The following is a 20,967-nucleotide window of genomic DNA, read 5'->3' on the forward strand; positions in this document are numbered from 1 at the left end:
TAAAATGAATGTGACTGCTGTTAATTCTTATTTCATCATAATCAATGATGTCCACCACATCACCCAAAAAAATTAAATAAAATCAGGCAAACAAAGAAGGCAACACAGACTTGTGAAAAACGTGTTTTCTTTTACTTGGAGATGTCTAGCTTCTCTAACTCAACGACGTTGAGAGGAAAAAAGATGACAAAGCATTCATGTGCTTTTAAACAGGAGCCGTGAAATGACTAACATACTGGAAATCTAATCCGTGTCTGCGCTTTTTATGACTGAGCTGTACAGCAGCAGCCCAAATGTTGCGCCTTGGGGCATTTAAGTCTGCTGACAAAATGTTTTGCACAATCCTGTTACATATCGCGAATGTGTAGAACTACTATTTTGGTTACCTGTATATGCGTTTGTTATTGCCGCAACTAGGATTAGGAATCCAAACAAAAGGCATCAGATAACAAAACAAATTTGACAACACTATCAAGTTACACAAATATTTCAGCACATGATGCAAAGCCACATACCCAAAGTAAGAAAAACTCTACAATAAGTTTTACAGATGTACAGGTACTCCCAGCATCTTCTATGTAGAGTGAAATCCCTTCAAATCCATATCCTGTAAAAGAATAAGTAGATAAAAGCTGAAAGGCATCTCACTACAGCGGCGCAACCACAACACTAACAAGCCATTAACTGCACTGTAACCAAATAGGGCACACATTTTGTTTCCACCACACTGCGAATAATGCAAATCATGAATGCTTTAGGAAACAAACGGCTGTCTGGGAGCATAAAGTCTGGGCCAAGTGCCGTCCTACAAGTATCATACTGGTTTGGTGAAACTCTCATGCACCAGGGAGCTGTTGTTAGTGCTACCTTGGATGACTTCTGCAGTGCAAATGACAACATTTGCAGTCTTGGGAGCCCACCAGACCCTGACATGATATTCTGTTCCCAGTGTGAATAACCTTTGAACCCTTCATGGTGAATGTTTGTGAGTGTGTGTGTCATTTCAGACAGATGAAGCAAATACGTGTCCAAAGCCTTTACTACTAGCCTGGTTGAGACTTGACAATACAGTCAACAGTTCGTAGGGCTCGTTAGCTTTGAATGGATGCTAACTAATGTGAACATCGCCGCCGGTCAGGATAACCAATCCCAGGCGGTGACGTCACCAAACAAAAGAGATTAAACCGGCGTTGGTACTTTATGCTGATACGATGCAAAAAAAAGAGACATTCAGTACGTTTCATTTTATACCTCAAAGTCGCAAAATCGCATTTTTATGAGGCCATACGCGCGACAACACCATCGGCCATGAGCAGAAGCTGCTGGCCACCCCTAGCTTGCCAGGGTGGAGACTGACTGCTACGCTTCCACCACGACAACTGAGCTACGAAACATCCCATTCCGCCGCCACAAGTCCATTAAGCGCTTTAATAAAGACCCCCAGAAGATCGCTACTCTATCCATATGTCCCCTACTCCCCCCAAAACGGCGTACTTTTTCCCAGGCGGCCCAAACACCACACACACCCCTTCTCCCCAAGAAAGGAGTCATTCAATGGCCGCATTGGGGGGCTCCAACAGCCCGTGCACACATCCCTTTCTTAGGGCCATTTTACGGATGCTCCTTTTGGAATCGGAATAGCCTTTAGAAAATGCGACAGGCTGCTGCTTCTCTTTACACTGTCAACGGCGTTTGGCATAGCGATAAAGACATGGATGAATTAAATAATGGATCTTATCTATAAAGGGCGTTCCCGAACACCACAGTGAAAGTTAAAAAAGGAGATTAGAGCGCGCACACGTTCGGACTGTGAATAAAAAAAACTACTTACAGTGAAATGCGACTCACAAAGAAGGTCCTCTCCTCCGGTTGTCTCTGTCCCCTGAGGGGAAATATAACAGTCGTGTGGGAAAGATGCGTCACACTTCGTGGGTCTTGGTGGTGATCCGTTTTGAGAATGTGATTTAAAAATTAAAAATAAAAACCCTACTTAAAATTATCCCTCGTCCACATGTTTTCACGCTCAATCTCGTCTACATATATTGCAGACTGCTCCTCATTCTTCTCCCTGACCGCGTATGGGACACGCTGCGCGTCTCCGTCGTTTCCTGTCCAACCCAGGACCTAGGTTGCCTTCACGATCTACGCATAATCGGACATTAAAGTGCCCAATTGTTGAGTCGGTGTATTGATACTAGATAAACTGTTTCTTCTGTCTGAAATTAAATCAAGTGCATGGCCCGTGTGGTGGTATACACAAGCCTACACACATACAAAAACGAGACGTATTCTTATTCACTTTAAGTGTATTTTTATGCATTCAATTTAAATGTACGACTTTTGACAGCATCCTTAGTTGGAGCGTGCAGTGGAGGATGGCTGATAAAAGAGGCACGTTGAACCACACGCTGCGTGATGCGTGAACTGTTGAAGCCACTACAGCATCACAGGTCAAAAGGCCGCAAGTTTGGATAATAGTAGCTTGTTATCTACTTGGCGCCGCCAAACCCTGAATCTCATCATCTATTTCAGTTAAGACTGACAAACATTTAGGAAATTCTATAATCCTCATTCTACAATCCTATTAATATACCAACCAGTGACCGTGCAAAGTAAATACAGTACTTTGTGTTGACCTCAAGGGATAGATCGACATTCACCAGGGAGGGACGGGGACCCATTATAGGAGGGGAGGGATTCTGACGTTTCTTTAAGAGAAAGGGTATAGAAAGGGCTTGTTGCTTGCAATGAAAACCGTCAGTTATGTGTTGGACAGTACGAGACATGACTTGTCTTGATCGTCTCATCATTTACTGCAACCCCACAGTATTAGAAGCAGTTAAGAATTTATACCATCTTCTCCCGCTAGGTTAAATGAATGCAGTCAAATGATATACCTGAAGTGTATAGTAATAGTTATTAGAGACGCATGACACTTAAAATACAATTTTTAAGAAAATTGTCCTGTTTCCCGGTCTGCAGCAGTGACAAACGTCAACAGGTTTATTATCAGAACCCAATGCTGTGTTGCCATCTAGTGGCTCAAAGAAATCTGTGAAGCTGTCAAAAAAGAAAAAGAAAATAAATCTTTATCTATTCAATCTGTCAAAACACATACATTGCGATATAGGTTGAAGGCACGTCATTCCAGGCCATGGGTCACAAGTAGAAATTAAATAACATACATTGAAATGGGAGCACAATTTCAAAGTACAAGTGTTCTTATTAGCAGGTATCGAAAATACAGATCCAATTCTTTCACAGAGACAAAGATTAGGTTTTCCCTTTGCCAATTTACAGTATGTACTCTTTTTCACTTCATGAAACCAAAGCTGTCTACTCTACATGTTAGTGTGCTCATGACATAGGTCACAGGTCAAACAAGGAGAGGAAACTTAAGGAGGCGTTTGCAGTCACAGGATGTCTTGAAGACAAACTGTCACAGCCAGTTGAGGGAACGATGCAAATTTTATCCCCACTGCTTAAGTTTGAAATGAGTTCCTGGATAATTCTGATCTTCTCGGGATACAGGTTTTCTCTAGCCAGTCCAACACAGAAGTGTGCCTGCAAATGTAAGTATTGTACTGGGTCTCATTTTAAAATGTTCATACTGGAATTATTATTTCTATCACCAGCATTATAGTGAATTGTAAGTGTTGACTCGATCAATCTACATAGGTTGCAAAATTCAGATTCATGACATTTTCATCACCAGATGAACTACAAGCCGTGTGTTCGCACGACCCAGCCACAGTCTCTGTTCCGTGTCCGACGATGGCTGGCGAGGAACTGACATTTACACTTCTAAAGGATGAACAAGGGATTCACATCCAAAAGTGCAATTACACCAATAACACGTTGGACTGTGAATCAAGCCCCAACGCTGACCTGGTGCTACGTGAGGCCAACGCATCATTCAGATTTGTACTTACTGGAGAGATGGCCAAAAACGGCGGACTCTACACGTGCGAGGGCATGGTCAGATTTCCACCTCCCTTCAAGACAGAGATGAGTGCTGTGAGGATACTGGTGCATGTCGAGGGTAAGCAAAGGTGCATCAAAAAAAACACCTGGCACATGATACAGTACATATATTCAAAGTGTTCTCTAGGTCGCAAATGCAGCAGTGGGGAAATCAAAGTGGGCAATGGACACCTCTGGATTTGCATCCCGGTACTTGGAATTCTCTGCATCTACAGCATCATCGTAACCATTATCGCGGTGATCAACCGGGTAAGGCACACCTAAATAAGTATATGTAAACTGAAGACAAGTTACAATACTTTAGAGATAGCAGTATCTGAATGGACAATTTTTTTTGTGTGTGAAAAAGCTGGACCAAATCAATTTTCTTGTATTTGTACTTTAGGTGTAATGGCCACGGCCCATTATTTTTGTCCCATATCTACAGTAGGCTATCTGCCAACTGAGCCTTCCTTAAGTAAAGTTTATTCATTTACACTATTTTTCTTTTTACATGTTTGCAGGCCAATGTGAGGCAGTCAAATTCCCAAAATGAGTACATCAACACAAAACCCAGAGTCACCAGCCAGCGTCGGATGGAGAGAGCCTTTCGGAACACTCCACGACAGCACTTTTGATTTCCTCTGAAGACAACTACTCTGTGTTATAATAAGAGGTGGGCATTCCGTCAATATTGACAGAAGGTCATTCAACCATCAATCAATCCATCAATGGCAGAGGCCTATTTTGTTGATGATTAACAAATAACAGGAAACTTTGAAAAATTGACAGACTAAGCATTTCCAGAAGTGGGTTTTCGTCCGTCACTGTAAACGGGTCAGTACAAACAAGTGCATATTCAATATACACTTACCGGGTAAGCTAACTTCCTTGCACAGCATTATTCAAGCCTTCTCTTTTCTGGCTCTGTCCTAATACTGATACTGTAGAGCTCGGGTGACTACAGACCGCAATAATAATGTTTTCCTCCTGTTGTAAATTAATTGCTACATTTATGCAAGCATTAGTTTAGTGCTCAGATCGTTTATTTGACACCAGGCACGTTGTTAGACAGCTAAGGGGTCTTTTGGTGCACCATTTTACATCAGACTGGTTATTGAACAGCTAAGGAGTCTTAAAAAGTGGATGTATTGAGTCCATTGGCTGTTCGCGGCAGTATTCATTTACGATTGATTTGATCTTTATTTATCTCGAACAAGTACAAAAAAATATATAAACAAAAAAGGTCATACCATGTGTTCGGTTCGAGAAAAGCTTATCTTGTCCTACCTCCTCCTTACAATCCAAATTGTTACCGCTAACTTGTTTCACTCAGAAACTTATCAAATAGAATACAAATAAAATAAATGTAAAAAATAAAATTGCATATATACAGAATGTGCATACACACATACACAACAATCACATACAATCATGTGCACAGGATTGACGATTAATAGACTGCACCCATTCAATTTATTGTCGGTCCAAAAATAGCGGCTGTAATTTAGCAATGATGAAAGCCCGGTTGAAATAACTTTGACGGATTGATATTGGCGATTACAGTTAGGTTCGGCTTAAAATAATGATGATGATGGAAGGGTGTCCCGACTGCTGACGATTGCCGAATAATGGACGTCGGACAGTTAAAATTCATTGATGCGCCCACCTCTGGTTATAAAAGTGTGCTTTGAGGCTTGGTTTATCTTTTAGGCAATTTCTCTTGAGTTGCCATGGCGACAGCTGAAGTTGTGCAAAATACAAATAAAAAAAAACACCCTGCAACTTACACTCATTCATAAAGCTGTAGTAAGAAGACCCCCTGTGGTTAAACGCAAAGTGGTGTTAAAAAAAACCCAACAACACTAGGGAGTTTGCTTTAAATACTGTAGCCACAGTTTCAGAAGCCCCCGTGTCTTTTCTCAACACAAAATGTTTTTGGTTTTTTACAAGCCTTAAAAACTAAGTTCCTCTCATTACACAAATTACCTCATCTTGAGCATTTTGGTTTCTTCTGAAACTGAAGCAGCAGTTTGTTTTCTGAGTACTGAGGAAGATCTAAGAAATGTTATATACCAAAATCAGTTTTAGACAATACAGCATGCTACGTTTCCTGTTTGTACCACAAGTTTCCTGGTTTTTGCAGATGCGGCTGCCTCACACATCATTTGTTAAACGTACCGCAAGAACATGTTTTACTGGCTCCAGTGCAAACAACATTCATCTGCATATAACACATATTTGGTACATTAAATCATTAAAATCTACTGCATAAACTGGAGTCGAAATTAGTGACATTCTCTTATCATTTTAATTGACTAATAAATATCTCAGCTTTTGCTGTATTTCACGGTCATACAAACCTCAATTCCAAAGAAGTTGGGACATTGTGCAAAACCTAAATTAAACCAGAATACAATGGCTGTGTCTGAATGTGTATCCTACTCCCTATATAATGCTCTACTAAGGGGTCATGCCATTTTGTAAGGCTCTCCGAATGTCCAGGGAATAAAAATGTAGGGCATTCAAAATTACCCACGATGCACTCTGAAAAGTAGTGAACATCGATGGTCACAAACGGGTTGATATGGCCTAAAATGCATTGCAAGTATGAAAAAACATGGCGAAAGCGACAGTGCAAGTGCGAGAATAAAAGCGATACATTAACTAGATACTTCAGACATAATTTATTTGTTTTAGTTGAAGATATAGACGACAAAGGAAATAAAATACAGTTTTAAAACATTTGTATTCACAATAAGTAGTCGGAGATTTAATTGCTATTGCATCATGACAAGTACAGTGGTCACGTGATATGTGACGAGGAGCAAGTAGTGAGCTGGCTGTCCGAATCGCCAAACAGAATGAGGGCACTACATGTTAGGCCACTATATTGACCTTTTGCACGTGATGTCACAGCCCTCATGGGACCGCCCCCTACGGGACGCTGGACGGCAAAAGAGCCACTTGCCTGTATTGTAACCATTGTATATCATAGAGCGTAAAGTCCTTTATCTAATTGATTATCTTATAAAATGGTCATATCTTGCGTTGCGGTCGGTTGTACAGACAGACAAAGGAGTAAACCAAATGTTGCTTTTTATCGCATACCTACCTTCAAATGAATACAGTAGACAGACAAGATAGTTAATGTTCAGACAGATTAATTTCATTGTTGTAAATGTTCACTTAGTTTGAATTTAATGTCTGTAATGCATTCAAAAAAATGTCTCTTTCATCATCACCTTTCTTTTTAACAACACTAAGCAAGTGTTTGGGAACCGAGTACAGTAATTGAAGCTTTGTAGGTGGAAGTCTTTCCCGTTTTTGCTTGATGTACAACTTCAGTTGCGCAATAGTCCGGGGGCTGCGTTGTTGTATTTTGTTATCACCTCAACTTCATAGGGTTTGTACAAATGTTGTCATGAGTTAAACTACACTTAGTAGCATATTCACAATCACAAGTAATCTGGTTTGCCGTTTCAAATCTTCAGTCTTTGCAATAATGGCACAGATCATCAGATGCTGATAGTCTCAGGCCTTCTCTTCAGACTTCAACTCCTGTTCTGTTATCTGGGGAGTGAAGATAATGGGCTCACTAAGTACGATGGTGAAGGAACTTCTAACGTCAAACAATGTATCAAGTCTTATTGTTGCTACTGATTCAGAAGTAGAAAATAATCTTACCACGATTGGACTATACCCTAAAATCTTTAGATGGCGAAGCTTGACAGCCAGCGGACCTCGGGGTTCAGATGTACCAAAGCAGAAAGCAGAGGGACTCGGACAAAGAAATGCCAATCTAGAAGAGTGACAAGAGGTTTCAATAGCGAGCCTTAGGGAGGGGGGTCCAGTTTGAAGAGGGGTAGTTGCGGGTCAGTCAGGATAACATAACTCGTTTAGGAAATCTAACAAGATGCACAGTTTGCCCTCCTCGAGATGTCACCTTACCTACTACTGACCACCACATTGACGGATGCCGTCAAGCTGCAACTTTGAGGACATCAATTCAAGGGCCCGATATTGGCTATTACAAAATTGGCCCAATTTCTGCCAATTGTTTTTTTTCTTACACATTACAACATAGGACAAACATAATGGCATTCAACACCACCCCAGCTCCCAAAAAATCATCTGCCTCAAAACATCCATATCGGGCCCTACGCAATTCCAACAACATGTCTTCCAAAGAGAAAGCAGATTTTGGTGACTCGGGTATGGGCTCTCCAATCTATGAGGCTGGCATCGGCAAGGTGGTAAATAAGATACTGGATGGCAGGGTGAGATCCAACTAGAGTTCTTCAAGGTTCTGAATAATGTGAGGCATTGCATTGACGATTTGTATGGTGCCCTTGGATTGGCGAATCGGGGTGCTGGTCTTTAGTTCCCTCACGCCCAGCTATTTTCACTGAAGCAACCCCCCTTTCGCTCTTTCACTGTTTTACTGATTTTTTACCAAATATTGTGTTCTGTTGCTATAAAAACATGGAACCTACCAAAAGAAAGATTAGTCTCTTCTTTCATCAGGAAAAAAAAGTATATTTGTATCTGTTTCCGTTTTCCAGAAAATAGCATTAGAATATAGCTAAGTTTCATCATTGTACACAAATCTGTTTAAAACTGTGGAGAAAACAGCTTGCTTTAGGCGACCTCTTCAGTTTAGATGTTGCATCAAAGCCTTCTGTATGCTCTGGCATGAAAAAAATCATAAAAAAACGTATAAATATGTTTTGGGGAGTGAATGACAAAGTATTAAAAAAACAACAACACGTATTTATACGTTTTTGGGTTTGAAAGAGTTTAGAACGTGGGTTTTCCAGCTAACCCCCAGAAGTGCTTGAGCCAATGCTTCTTCCCTAGCAACCCGACCCAAAATAAGCGGAATATCTTACCTTTGTGTTTCTTCACTTGAGGTTTGGTTAGCCACAGGTTTGCTTATCATGCCATCTAACAGTCAATGCAAAAACAACAAACTCTTATTCGAGACTGAATGTTTTTTTTAGCAAGCTATAGGCAGTACTAGATACATTATTTTCTCTTCGCGTTCATATAATTTATCATAACAGAAGCAATCATATTAATGCTGCATCTTTACCTATGAAGTAGAAGTTCTCCACCAACACCATTTCCTGGAGCGATACATCTGCTTGGGTGGACAAAACATTTTGCAGGAGCTGCGAAAGATGCTGATTGACCGGTGGAGTGCTAGATGTCACTTCTCCCAGCATAGTTGCAGGGACACTTAATGGCTGAGGTAAGACAGGCTTGTCAAGATGGAGACACAGGTGCACCGTCTGAAACATTTTCTCCTGTTTCCTGAGATACTTCGGTGCTGTAAAGACAATTCGGATGAATAAGATATTTTGTCTTTTTTTTTTTTCAATTGTTGATTTAATAACCATGGCCCAGACCTCTGCTACTCAGAACCTCCAAGGTCGTACTATGGAGGAGTTTCTCCAAGGCTGCGGATGGAAAGTGGCCAAGAAGGCATAGATAATAACAAGCCTTTAACAAATCATAACTACACATCTTGGGCAGGTAGAATTCCAGAGTTTTGCTGACACTCTGCAGAAATCTGTAGCAACACAAGGACAGACGCCACAACATCAGCAAGTACACAGCTAAGCATATGTTGTTGTTGTTGTTGATCTGCAGAAATGTACTGGTTGAGAAATCAGAATGTAATGAAGAACATACTGCTCTCTGTCATGCTGCAAACAATAGTTGAGGAACGAGTACACCTTGAGGACGCAGAGAAGGTCTTCAAGTACCAGAGCGGCTGGGTTGGCGATAACGCTTTTAGCAAATGCTGCCAACAATGCAGTTGGACAAAAGGCAAGACTCCCAAACATAGACAGCATGAGGACAACCTGGAGTGAAGTGAGACAAGTGAGGAAAGGTTAGATTGGGTTTTAAAAACAACCACAAAGATCTATACCTTTGCCATTTTCAACTGAATAATTAATGAATCAAGTCTGACTAACAAGTTATTTTACCTCAATGTGAGCATCGTTACAAGCTGAAAGAGGAATATAAATAGTGGACTCACTTAATTTTTCATAGTAAACCATTCTAAACATTCCCAACTTTCCCACAAAGTCCACTTAAATATTCAAAAAACATTTAAATTATTTGGTATGCAAGTCCTAACTCCGAAACCAAAAAACAAACCTCATACAGCAATAACACAAACTTCAAAATGGGCATTACCTCCTTTTTGCTCCACATGTCAAGTGTGGAGGCAAAGTAGTCGGAGATGCCAGTAAGCAGGGTAACGTTTCTGTACTTCAGCTCCCGACATGACCGCAGCACTGCTATAAGTCGGCGGAACGGGATTTCATCGAGATTTTCTGCACAGATCACATGCAAGGACAACAGGTCAGCCAAAATGAATGAATCGATACTTTTAAATATGGCTACCAAATGCAAATGTAGCCTTCTGTTATTCATAGTATCTCAAGAGGAGCCCAGTGTTTTTGCCACTTTATTAACATAGTGCTGTGGTTGTAATCGATTTCAATTTGTATTTATTGTTTTGAACAGGTTGTGTTCAATAAAACATACATGATTAATGTAATTGCATTGAAATCATTTTAAATGTAAATATTAATTTATTTTTTAGTACGAGCAAGAAGTTTCTATTTGAGCATTGATACTTCTGAAAATGTCTTCCCTATAAAAATGTAATTGGTACTGCATGAAATCCTTAACTGAATCAAAAATCAATCAAGACTTGCTCATACCTGTAATTCTCTGACTGCAGATATCCAGCAGTGGTTTGGAATAGTAGCCCATCTTGGCCATGGTGAAGAACATGTGCTGTGTGTTGGGATGGGTGAACTGCTCTGTCATTGATAAGGCCTTTCGCTGAAAGGTCATTTGATTCGGGTTAATGTTTGGTGCTAAAAATGAACATGAGAAACATGTACAGTGCCGTGAAAGAATAATTGCCCTCTTCTGAAATTTCAACTTTAATGTTAAAGATCATCAACCAAGTGTAAAGGCATAAAGATAACCCAAACATAAAATGCAGTTTCTAAATGGTGATTTATTTATTCAGATTATAAAGATATTCAAAGCTAACTGGTCCTGCGTGATCTGAGTACTTGACTTCCTTGTTAAATCACAAACTAATTGTGGCAAATTGCATTTTTGGGAAAGCCGAGTTCATTTTCACAGACCATACAGCCTGATTACAGTCAGACCTGTTCAATCAAGAAATAACTTTAATAGAAACTGTCGTCCAAAATCAAGTTGGTCAAAAGCTGTCAAAAAGCTGCAACAAAATGAATCCAATGAAATTCAAGAACAGTTGAAAAATAAAGTGTTCGGCAGCTGATTAATAAATGGCTGCAACAACAAACGCAAATCCACTATGTATTTTTATGTACCTGTACTAGCAGCACAAACACCATAACAAGGGTAACAACAACGCTTGGTGAGGTCACTATGGTAATGCTTATGAATGATACGAGCATCACAAAAACTGGGGTATTTTGTAGATATAACAATAAATGTGAAGCCACATTTGTATGTAACTAAATTAGTAGCCCCCTCCAAACCAAACTTTAACTTTTACAAGACTAAATTACAACAAATTTTTGTTTTAGTTTGTTTTTTTACCTCAAGGTAGCAACTGGGGAACATACCTCAAGTTTATGTTGGAGATCAAGTGGCATATCTTTACCCAAGAGACGCATCATGGTCTGGAGCACAAAGACATTCTTTATGCTGGGAAGATGTTTCTCAACTACCAGCCTGGAACAGCAAAAAAACAACAACCCAAAAACAAATGTAGCATTACATGGAAAGGTATAGCTAAAAGACTTACCAATAAAACAGCCCAATACTGTTTTAACTCAAACCACACTCATGCACTAACCTGAAGCCATGTTTCAATGCATCAACATTAGGGGTGCTCTCCATATTTTCCAGACAGGTGGCCAAAACTGATAGACTCTTCTCATCAAAGTCATTCAATTTCTCCTGTCAGAGTGCAACAAAAAACCATTTGTGGAATGAAATGAAGGAGAATAAAAAGAAGTTTGCATTAGGTTAATATACCTGGCAGGCACGGAGGTGCAGCTGAACCACACGGCTCCTTTGAGGCACACCTAAATTCACCATAGCCAGCAAGGAGAAAACCAAGTTTTCATTTTGCATGAACCATACAATGGTCATGGCGTTTTGCAGAAGCTGGTCAAATGCGGGATGCTCAAACATCAGCTGCAGCTCACAACGCCGCTGCTCCTTCGACATCTTCTTGATGATGGTCCACATACGTGTAAGGCAGTTGCTGATTTGTCCAGGGGTGGGCGCATATTGTTGGCTGAGGTCAAGCACATCTGATGGGGAGCCGCATTGTTGCAGGAGCTCAGAAAAAGGGTACCTCCTCTGTATCTGGCCTGAGGGGTGCTGGTTTTCATCCAGAACTAAGGACCCTGTCACTGGGGTAGAGACTATCTTCTCTGGTCCTAAACTGTAATGCTGAGTGTGGAACCTCACGGAACTCGTTAAACTAGTAACCCGCCATGGACGGATTTGCCCTGTGCTGTAACTGTCTGCAAACTGTTGTATGGAAGAACATGAGTTCTTGCATGTCGCTAAAGAGCTGCCGTGTTTGACCGAATAGATGCAGGAGCGTAGAGACCGCCTCATGACTCCCAATGTCACCCACAGTGACATTCTATGATGGTGAGTGCGTGCAAATAAGTAAGAATATGTGACTAATGACCGGTTATATATTTTTGCCTAGCTAGTTGATTCAACGTTAGCGCCGAGCGTGTTTTAATTTATCGCAACAACAACGAGCAAACTGCCTGTATGCTAAGTAATGATTGCTAAGCGACAAATAATCCATCTACTATGACATTGCGTCGAATTTAAAGTTATGTCATTTAAGCGAGAAAACACTGTACTGTAAATATTCCATTATGTTTTGTTTTTTTAATAGTTAATTTACGCTCACACGCACGTTCCACCTCGAGATGTGTGTGCCGCTTTAATTAGTCCCCCTAGAAACAAGTACAAATAAGGTGGTAACTGGTGAGTGGTGGCCGAACATAAACGACAAATGAATAAAAATGAAACATTCAACGCAAAAATCATGCTTATTATTAATAACATTAGAGTTAAAAATAACGTTTTAAATTAATTATAAAGCCACCCTCAGTGCCTTACTGTAAATGTATTATTTTAAGCCCGCTGTTTGTTGTTTCTACCGAACACTATTGAACAACCGTTACATAGCAACTGACAACACAAATGAAAACGGAATAACACCGACGTTTTTAAGCGTGAGGAAATATTCCATTGTGTTGTGCGTTGTACGGTGATCTCGCCGCGGTGGTCTTGCAGACAGCGTATCCTCATAAAATGGCAAAGTTTGTGCTCGCTGGTAAGTTGATGAATGTGGCTTGCAAGTTTCAACCACAAACGCAAATTATCCATATGATCGACCAGGGCTCGACATTGGCAATTTCAAATCTGCACATTAAATACTTGTCATTATTTGGGTTTCCATCCACCCATTTTTATTCGCATTTTCAAGAAATGCGAAAATAAACTGAATGGAAACGCTAGAAATTCGGAAAAAAAAGGGCCCACAAATCGCAGAAAGGTTTTTACGCTTAGAGGGAGTGGATTTTGAAGCGTATCGAAAAACAGAAAAAGCTAATTTTGGCTATGGAAACAGTTTTTGCGAAGAACCGCTGTCAAGACCGGATATTACGATTGAGGTATGCTTGTGGGGGGTATTTTTTGGAATTAAATAAAGAAGCGAATATTAATGCTATTTTAGATGGAAACCAGCAAAGAAACGCTACGGTTTATCAAGAATTACAAAAGCAAACTCATTTGACGTCATCGCACGTCGCAGTCGCTTTCTGGTCTTCTTATTTTTTTAAATTACTGGTGGATCACATCTCTATGGTGTATACCGTCACCTACAGCGGCGGAGTCCCCTCTCTATATTCGCAAAAGAAGAACAGATGTAAACGGGCATAAGTCGCATGTCAGTTTTGCGCATTTTCAGTACATTCGCTTAACATTTTTGAAACAATTGGATGGAAATCGTTGTAATTGTCTCTTGCAGTCCTCCTTGCATTTATGACAAAAGACCTAATTTAAATCACCCAGCCAAGCAAAATGCCGTAGTCTGTGTTCCGTAATTTTATCTCGTGTAGTCAGTTGCTAGCTTGAATTGTTTTTAATAATAATGCAACAGATTTATATAGCACTTTTCTATTTTTACTTTACAATGGAATGGAGTACATTATTCATGCACTCAGACATTCACACTGTGGTGGCACCGTGGCAGTAAGCTACTTAAGTAGCCACAGCTGCCCTGGGGCAGGCTGACGGAAGAGTGGCTGTCAGTGTGCACTTACGGCCCCTCCGACCACGACCAAACATTCACACCTTCCACACACCAGTGTGAGTAGCACTGTAGGCAATGTGTGTGAAGTGCCTTGCCCAAGGACACAACAACACGTGACTTGGGGAGAGCGGGGATCGAACAGCTGACATTTTGGTGACTGAATGACTGTCTCTACACCCTGAGCCACGGCCGCCACGATACACAGTTAGCGATTATAGGGTCTGTTGCGGCCCCAGGCAGAAATTAACAGGCCCCCCCTTTAACCAGGGCTTGTCATCATTTTAATAAATCAACTAAAATTGTGAACAGTAAACGTTTTTATTTGACATTAACACACACTGCCAAATTCACTGCCGTTACGTACGACAGTACAGGGCTGGACTGGCACAAAAAAAATTGGCCCTGGCATTTTGACTGAGGCTCACGGCCCGGCCCAGCCCAGTCTGACTCCTACCTTACATGTAGTTCTGCCGCTGATGTTTCATTTTGTTATCTATATTTGAATTGGATTAACGGATTGGTTCCTCTAAATTGTGGGCCAGTCTCTTGGGGTAAAACGTATGAAAATAATAAATAAAAAGTACTGAATCTGCCCCAAAAGAGGCTGGCCCACCGGGCATGTGTTCTATATGCCAGATGGCCAGTCCAGGCCTGCTTCAGTATTAGCACAGTATGTCTACAGAAAATACAAGACAAAGTGTCAATTACCTTATGGTTCAAAATGGAAAAAAATCTTCAAACTAGATTCTTTTAACCTTTAGAAATTGTTCTGTACACATAGGCATGTTTTCATAGCAACGAGTCCTGCAGGTTAATAAATGTCATTCATTTTAAAAATGCGATCGCTAGTCGCCACTATACTGTAGTAAGCCACTAGATGGCACCCAAGCCAGGCAACTATCTTGTGGGCCCCACAAGCCTGGCTTGCCTTGTGACTGTGAGTCACAAAAGAATCGCCTCTCCATATAGGGCGCAGCATTAAATGTTTTTGTTTTTCAAAATGTGGTGTGTGAAAGTTTATTCACCCCCTCTGACACCTCTAGATAAAATCTTGTGAAATATAATGTCCATATAGTTACACTTTTATGTATTCCCACAGGCAAAACAGACTGCCCATATTATGCCAAAGTGGAACTTTTGACCGACAGATTGCAGCGTTCTTTGCCACATTTCCGCATTCACAAGATCTCAATCCTCCCAGATGAATGGCAGGTAAAATTGTCCGTTTTCCCATGCTGAATACTAAGTTTTCATCCTACTAAGTTTTATAAGCATCTTATTGCTGGTCTCCAGGATTGGCTACAAGACACATGTGTAAAAAATAGCTGGAAACATGAAGAGTCCCCTCTGGTATGGAGAGAATTGGTGCACCAAGGAGGCAAAGGGGTGTACTTAGGAGGCTTCGATGACTTTTTAGAGCACTGTCAGGTTGGCCTCATATTTGACTCATTATCTGTCTGTGTTGTGGAGCGTTTTTGTTTGTAATATAATGTACTATACGTTAATACCAGAACTTCTACAACATCACATCAGACATGTCTGAAGAATTAATGCAGAGTATTGCAGAAGAAAACCTCGAGACCAAGATCAACCTTATTATGGAGGAGCAGCATCGTACCAGTCTCATCCAACCCCTTCACATATGGATCAGCAGGTGAAATAGACACGAAAAGTATGCATACACGACTTGGTGGAGAAGCGTTCGCACAACTAATTGGCCTGATTTGTACTTGCCCAGCGCCCTGAACCCAACATGCAACATGCTGATTCCCAGTCTGCTCTCTGCTGAGGTGTTGTCCCAAGCCTCTGCCATCAGCCTCCATCTCCTGGATCTGGAAGGCAATGAGGAGGAACTGGAGTCGCTGAAGATGGAGACCGAAGATTTGGCTCTGCCTCTGCTTCATCAGGTAGATAATTCTATTTTCCTTACAGATTAGGGTGTTTCATAAATCTACGTCACTTTACAAAATCTCATATCTTAGAAGTGTACCTGACTTATTTCAGCAGTAAGAAGATAACATTTTGTCTAGAATTAATGTAATAACTTCTAATGTACAATTAATATTTTTAAAAACACATTTTGCCACTTGTTGACTGAAGATGACATCCCGGGAGCTCAGGAAACAGACAACGACCAATCACGGCTGACCTCTTTTCTGGGTTTGATCTTGTGATGTTAGCAAACAGAGCCATGATTGGTCGTTACCTGTTTCCTAAGCACCTGTGATGTCAGTTTAGTCGACACCAAGTAGCAAAATATGTTTTTAAAGGTATTATTTGTACATGAAAAAATAATAAAGTTATCAAAACAATTCTAGACGAAATATCAACTTATACTGCTTAAAATGGCTAAATCAGCCAAGTATCTTTTTAAGAACTGGCAAAGGTAGCAAGATTAAACCAGTATCGCATGAAAGGTGAACTCTTCAAGTTTTCTGCTGCAGTGGTCTAATCAGGCAATTGCTACGCCACAATCAATGTTTTTACTTTTTGCGTAAAACATGGTTTGCACAAATTTTACTACAATTTATATTTACTGTTAATGGCGTTCACTGGAAAGAAGAAGGCAATTTACACAGTAAATTCTGTAGAGTAAATTTGACTCTATTTAGAGTGGGATCAAAAAACAACTGTACACCTTCAACTGAAACGATTGAACAAGTATGTAACACCATCCAGCGGAGCCCCCAAAAGTTGATCAGAAAAGAGCCAGTCGAGAGCTAACAACCAGCAATCCCGATTTGCTTGTTCACATTTGGCAAGAAATTGAATACCTTTTTGTTGTATGCCGTGTAACAGAGGGCTTGTATGATGCAATGTGTGAAAATTCAATAAAACATTAATTTATATGATTTTTTTTCAAATCTTTGCTACAACTCAAGATCAATAGCTTTCAGGAAGTATAAGTTGGATTTTCACACGTAAGATGTGAGGTAACATAAAGGGACACAAACTTGTGAAACACCATATCAAAGCAGCCATCTGGCTTCATGTACGGACAGGTGACCATTCACACAGATCTCAAAGAAGCTTTCCAGAAAGCTGAGATCATCCTCCTGCTGGATGACCGCTTGTCCGAAGACAACCGTATAAAGGATGCACAGCCACACCAGAAGATAAAAGCATTGGCAGACCAGTACACCGAATATGGGCACTTGATCGAGGCGAGGGCCAATGGTGACGTGAAGGTGATTGTGTCCGGCGGCTCGCTTGTGAACCTCAGATGCTCATTTCTCCTGAAAGCGTGCTCGATTGACAGCAGTCACATCGTTGCCGTTGCAACTCAGCTGGAGAATGAAGCCAGAGCTGCCATTGCCAACAAGCTCAAAGTGAGGACTTCAGGTAGCGACGCCAGTTCCATTTGAGTGTACTTACTTGTCAACATTCCGAGCATATGTGTCGTGATCTGCTTCAGAGGTGACAGACGTCATTGTGTGGGGAGATGTTGGAGACAGCTTCTACATAGATCTGCAGAGGGCACATGTTTTTAATTATGATGGACCGATCAAGGGGCCACCCTTCTTTTCCCAGCCAGTGCTTGAAATTATCTACGACAGGTCAGTAAATAAGCAAACAGTATTATACTGTACTCACTGGAAAAGTAAGCTGCTCTGCCACAGAAATTAATAGAATGTTTAAGTCATTCCAGAACTGAAGGACATTTATAGGCAACCAACATTTGGGAAAAACAGACCAATTATCTCCTTTTTTTTTGGTTATGTTATCAAAGAAAAACAGGTAAAAAACATCACATAATCTGATCCGTAACAGCTCAACATCACAAGTTCACTTTTTATGAGATGTTTGGCACAACCCTGTTACAGATACTTAAGCACCTAAAATACTACTAAATAAAAGTATTTTGTAATACTAATCTAATTTACTACTGTATTACTCTAATTACAATGTTATTTTTTTCTCGAATGTAAATGCTAGCTGCTACGCTAACTGGTCAAGAACAACATAGTCTACACACCCCAGTTCAAATGCCAGGTGTTTGTGAGACAAATAATTAATTTTAAAATATTTTCCACCATTGTGAAATATAACCTATAGAACTCAATTGAAATGAAATACTTCTCAGCGGGAATTAAAGCAACACTAAGGAACTTTCAGTTTATGTTGATTATGGCGGCACTATATGGACAAAAGTGTTGTTATGTCTGAATCTGGGTAGCTTCCCTTTTCCTTTTTTGTCTGACAAAACTTTTCAGTTGTTTTGCAGCTTCTGCCAGGAAAGCAGTAATTGTGCAGCGGCATTCAAATTTACTTTCGTCTTTGTAACGATTGGGAAAAGGGGGAAGTGACGTATGCCATAAAGCATTCAGTACATTTGTAGTTTTCTTTGTGTGACAGTGTTCTTACCATCCTCCTCAAAGTTGCTTAATGCCAGTAATAAGGCCATGGCAAAGGTACCATTCAATTAGTTTTAAGCCCATGTTTCATCAGATTCAGAAGTTACAAAAATATTTTATTAAGGTTGAAAAGTTCCTTAGTGCTACGTTAAAAATAGAAATGTTGCATGATTGTGTGCACAACCCTAATAACTGGGAATGTGGATGTGTTCTGAATGAACCAATCACATTAAAATTGAAGGTAAATGGGAGTCAGCACACAACTGACACCATTTAAAGTGCTTCTGCTTAACCCCAAATGAAGTTAAGCAGTTTTAGAAAGCTTTTTCCTAACACATGGTGTTTGAAACTGTTCATGCTTCCTGCCACCTCCTCTGTTATAAGAGGGTTACTTTCATACTGTCTTGAACAGATTTTTTATTTTATCAACTGAGCTGTACAGCTCATAGCAGTGATTCCCAACCATGGTGCCATGGCAAAAAAAAAAAAAAAAAAAGTGGGACTTGAGAGACCGTCAGGGGTGTCGTGAGAAATGTTTCAGTTTTACTTAATTTGTCAAAAAATATATAATTGAAAAAAAGAGGTTAAAAGAAATTGGATGGATATCCAATTTATTTTAACCTTTTTTGTTTTACTTTTTTCTCACGTACAAATGACCTAACAATCTAATGTGGCCCTTGTGCACAAGTTGCCCACCCTGCATACCTGATAGTTGAGATGAACAAATGAAAACTCATGAACCAGTGCCTTTATCTTTATACCAATATCTAGAGGAGTAAAAACATATATATATCACAAGTGCTTCATGAAGCTTCAGTTTCCCCATCACTGCCTGGATAGCAAGAATGATAGATCTAGCACTCCAACCTGTACCCTCTTTGTCCAAAAAGCCACTGAGCACCTTCTTTTGTTTAGGGAATGGCTTGAGAACGACTTCCAAGATATTGTGCGTTGTCAGCAGGCAGCTGTAGTCTCAAAGACCTGTCGCGGAGCAGACATGTCAACTGCCAATGGGATTCTCACTCTCCTAAAGGCATGGAATGGGATGGCTACTCCCAGCCAGATGTTCTCTGTGGGAGTCTTGTGCGCAGGTGAAACATTCAAAAGAGGAGGATATAGTGTGCTCACTTGAATGACCTGTGTTTACATTTTATGGACAACTTGCAGGCCCTTACGATCTCCCCGGCGACATCGTCATTTCAGTGCCAGTCATCTTCACAGATAGCCAATGGTCCGTGGTGTCCGACGTGACTGTTGGAGAAGATCTGAAGCAGAAACTTCAACTTTCTGCAAGTAAACTCAGGCAAGCAAACTGATACCTTTTTTGTGTTTCTTCAAACCCACGGCACACCAACATCACCTTATGATGGATTTCCTTCACAGGAAAAAGATGTCAAATGAGGACACCGCAATGGCAAATGAGAAAACCGCAACGGCAAATGAGAAAACCGCAGCGGCAGATGACAATCCCGCAGCGGCAGATGACAATCCCGCAGCGACAAATGACAACCCCGCAGCGGCAAATGAGCACCCCGCAGCGGCAAATGAGAACACCGCAACGGCAAATGAGAACACCGCAACGGCAAATGAGAACGCCGCAACGGCAAATGAGAACACAGCAACGGCAAATGAGAACACCGCAACGGCAGATGAGAACGCCGCAACGGCAGATGAGAACGCCGCAACGGCAGATGAGAACGCCGCAACGGCAGATGAGAACGCCGCAACGGCAGATGAGAACCCCGCAACGGCAGATGAGAACCCCGCAACGGCAAATGACAACACCGCAACGTTAGATGAGAACCCCGCAACATCAGATGACGACACCACCACATCAAATGAGAACACTGCAACATCAAATGAGAATCCAACAGATCAAGAAAAAGCCTGATCAACTCTTTAAAATGGTAAACAATACATGTAAAAACAGAAGGCTGAATTAAATAGATTTTAGTGCATGATGCTTTTCAGTTTGCTTGTTTTTTTTATTCTCTCACTTTCTCATGTGGAATTGTGGTTCAATTCACCAGTTTAATACAATAAACCTCCTTGCCTGGCCTAACGTGTCTTGCTTTTGATAGTCTCAAGATGTAAAAGACCAAACTGAGTACTTTATGGAAAACCGAAGAACTTCGAAAAGATATTCTTTTAACAAGTGTCCTTTTTTATAGTTTGAGAAGCAATCTTGTAAGCACTACCTACCACCAAACACAAATTAGTCTGTTAACCTCTGAATATGCTATCAGTTGTTTTTTCATTTACCTTTGGCTT

At 40.7% G+C, this 20,967-nt stretch overlaps 4 protein-coding genes across 11 annotated transcripts in view; 2 read left to right on the plus strand and 2 right to left on the minus strand.

The window, feature by feature from the left end:
- The window catches only part of raph1b (Ras association (RalGDS/AF-6) and pleckstrin homology domains 1b), a 36,831-nt gene extending 34,734 nt beyond the window's left edge, over positions 1-2,097 (minus strand). For 4 of the 6 annotated variants that reach the window (XM_086068369.1, XM_086068372.1, XM_086068371.1 and 1 more), the window contains exon 1: positions 1,832-2,097. The gene's annotated coding sequence lies outside the window, so the exon portion shown is untranslated. The remainder of the gene's footprint in view (positions 1-1,831) is intronic. The other 2 variants (XM_086068368.1, XM_086068367.1) reach the window with 1 other exon arrangement.
- Positions 2,098-3,472: 1,375 nt separating this feature from the next.
- On the plus strand, positions 3,473-4,601 carry LOC147178261 (uncharacterized). Its single transcript, XM_086068423.1, has 4 exons — positions 3,473-3,572; positions 3,716-4,042; positions 4,112-4,233; positions 4,488-4,601. Exons 1-4 carry the CDS (start codon positions 3,494-3,496, stop codon positions 4,599-4,601), a joined length of 642 nt encoding a protein of 213 aa, XP_085924549.1. The 5' UTR covers positions 3,473-3,493.
- Positions 4,602-6,631: 2,030 nt separating this feature from the next.
- On the minus strand, positions 6,632-12,982 carry fastkd2 (FAST kinase domains 2). Its single transcript, XM_086068421.1, has 11 exons — positions 12,028-12,982; positions 11,846-11,949; positions 11,613-11,721; positions 10,707-10,830; positions 10,174-10,313; positions 9,661-9,833; positions 9,375-9,538; positions 9,059-9,295; positions 8,856-8,910; positions 7,651-7,765; positions 6,632-7,536 (listed from the first exon to the last, which is right to left on the minus strand). Exons 1-11 carry the CDS (start codon positions 12,646-12,648, stop codon positions 7,498-7,500), a joined length of 1,881 nt encoding a protein of 626 aa, XP_085924547.1. The 5' UTR covers positions 12,649-12,982; the 3' UTR covers positions 6,632-7,497.
- Positions 12,336-20,758, plus strand: mdh1b (malate dehydrogenase 1B, NAD (soluble)). Of its 3 annotated transcripts, none has more exons than XM_086068418.1 (10): positions 12,336-12,657; positions 15,441-15,553; positions 15,635-15,769; positions 15,853-15,995; positions 16,080-16,248; positions 17,344-17,683; positions 17,757-17,898; positions 19,612-19,787; positions 19,864-19,999; positions 20,080-20,758. In XM_086068418.1, the coding sequence occupies exons 1-10, from the start codon at positions 12,630-12,632 to the stop codon at positions 20,585-20,587; spliced, it is 1,890 nt and encodes a 629-aa protein (XP_085924544.1). In that variant the 5' UTR covers positions 12,336-12,629; the 3' UTR covers positions 20,588-20,758. The 3 variants fall into 3 exon arrangements, with proteins under 3 accessions (XP_085924544.1, XP_085924545.1, XP_085924546.1); XM_086068419.1 differs by lacking the exon at positions 12,336-12,657 and adding an exon at positions 13,216-13,360; XM_086068420.1 differs by lacking the exons at positions 12,336-12,657; positions 15,441-15,553 and having other exon boundaries at positions 15,676-15,769; positions 15,908-15,995.
- Positions 20,759-20,967: the final 209 nt, after the last annotated feature.

This window comes from Leptonotus elevatus, chromosome 2 (assembly GCF_054856555.1).
Source record: "Leptonotus elevatus isolate MCC_2025b chromosome 2, RoL_Lele_1.0, whole genome shotgun sequence".
Lineage (NCBI taxonomy): Eukaryota > Metazoa > Chordata > Actinopteri > Syngnathiformes > Syngnathidae > Leptonotus > Leptonotus elevatus.

Coding starts and splice junctions, on each gene's coding strand:
- mdh1b (XM_086068418.1), top strand. CDS start 12,630: ATGTCACCCACAGTGACATTCTATGATG. Junction 17,899..19,611: donor CTTGAAATTATCTACGACAG/GTCAGTAAATAA, acceptor TCTTTTGTTTAG/GGAATGGCTTGAGAACGACT. Junction 20,000..20,079: donor CTTTCTGCAAGTAAACTCAG/GCAAGCAAACTG, acceptor TTTCCTTCACAG/GAAAAAGATGTCAAATGAGG.
- LOC147178261 (XM_086068423.1), top strand. CDS start 3,494: ATGAGTTCCTGGATAATTCTGATCTTCTCGGGATACAGGTTTTCTCTA. Junction 3,573..3,715: donor ACAGAAGTGTGCCTGCAAAT/GTAAGTATTGTA, acceptor TTTCATCACCAG/ATGAACTACAAGCCGTGTGT. Junction 4,234..4,487: donor TTATCGCGGTGATCAACCGG/GTAAGGCACACC, acceptor ACATGTTTGCAG/GCCAATGTGAGGCAGTCAAA.
- fastkd2 (XM_086068421.1), bottom strand. CDS start 12,648: ATGTCACTGTGGGTGACATTGGGAGTCATGAGGCGGTCTCTACGCTCC. Junction 10,314..10,706: donor CTGCAGTCAGAGAATTACAG/GTATGAGCAAGT, acceptor TGATCTGTGCAG/AAAATCTCGATGAAATCCCG. Junction 9,296..9,374: donor GGAGGTTCTGAGTAGCAGAG/GTCTGGGCCATG, acceptor TTGTCTTTACAG/CACCGAAGTATCTCAGGAAA.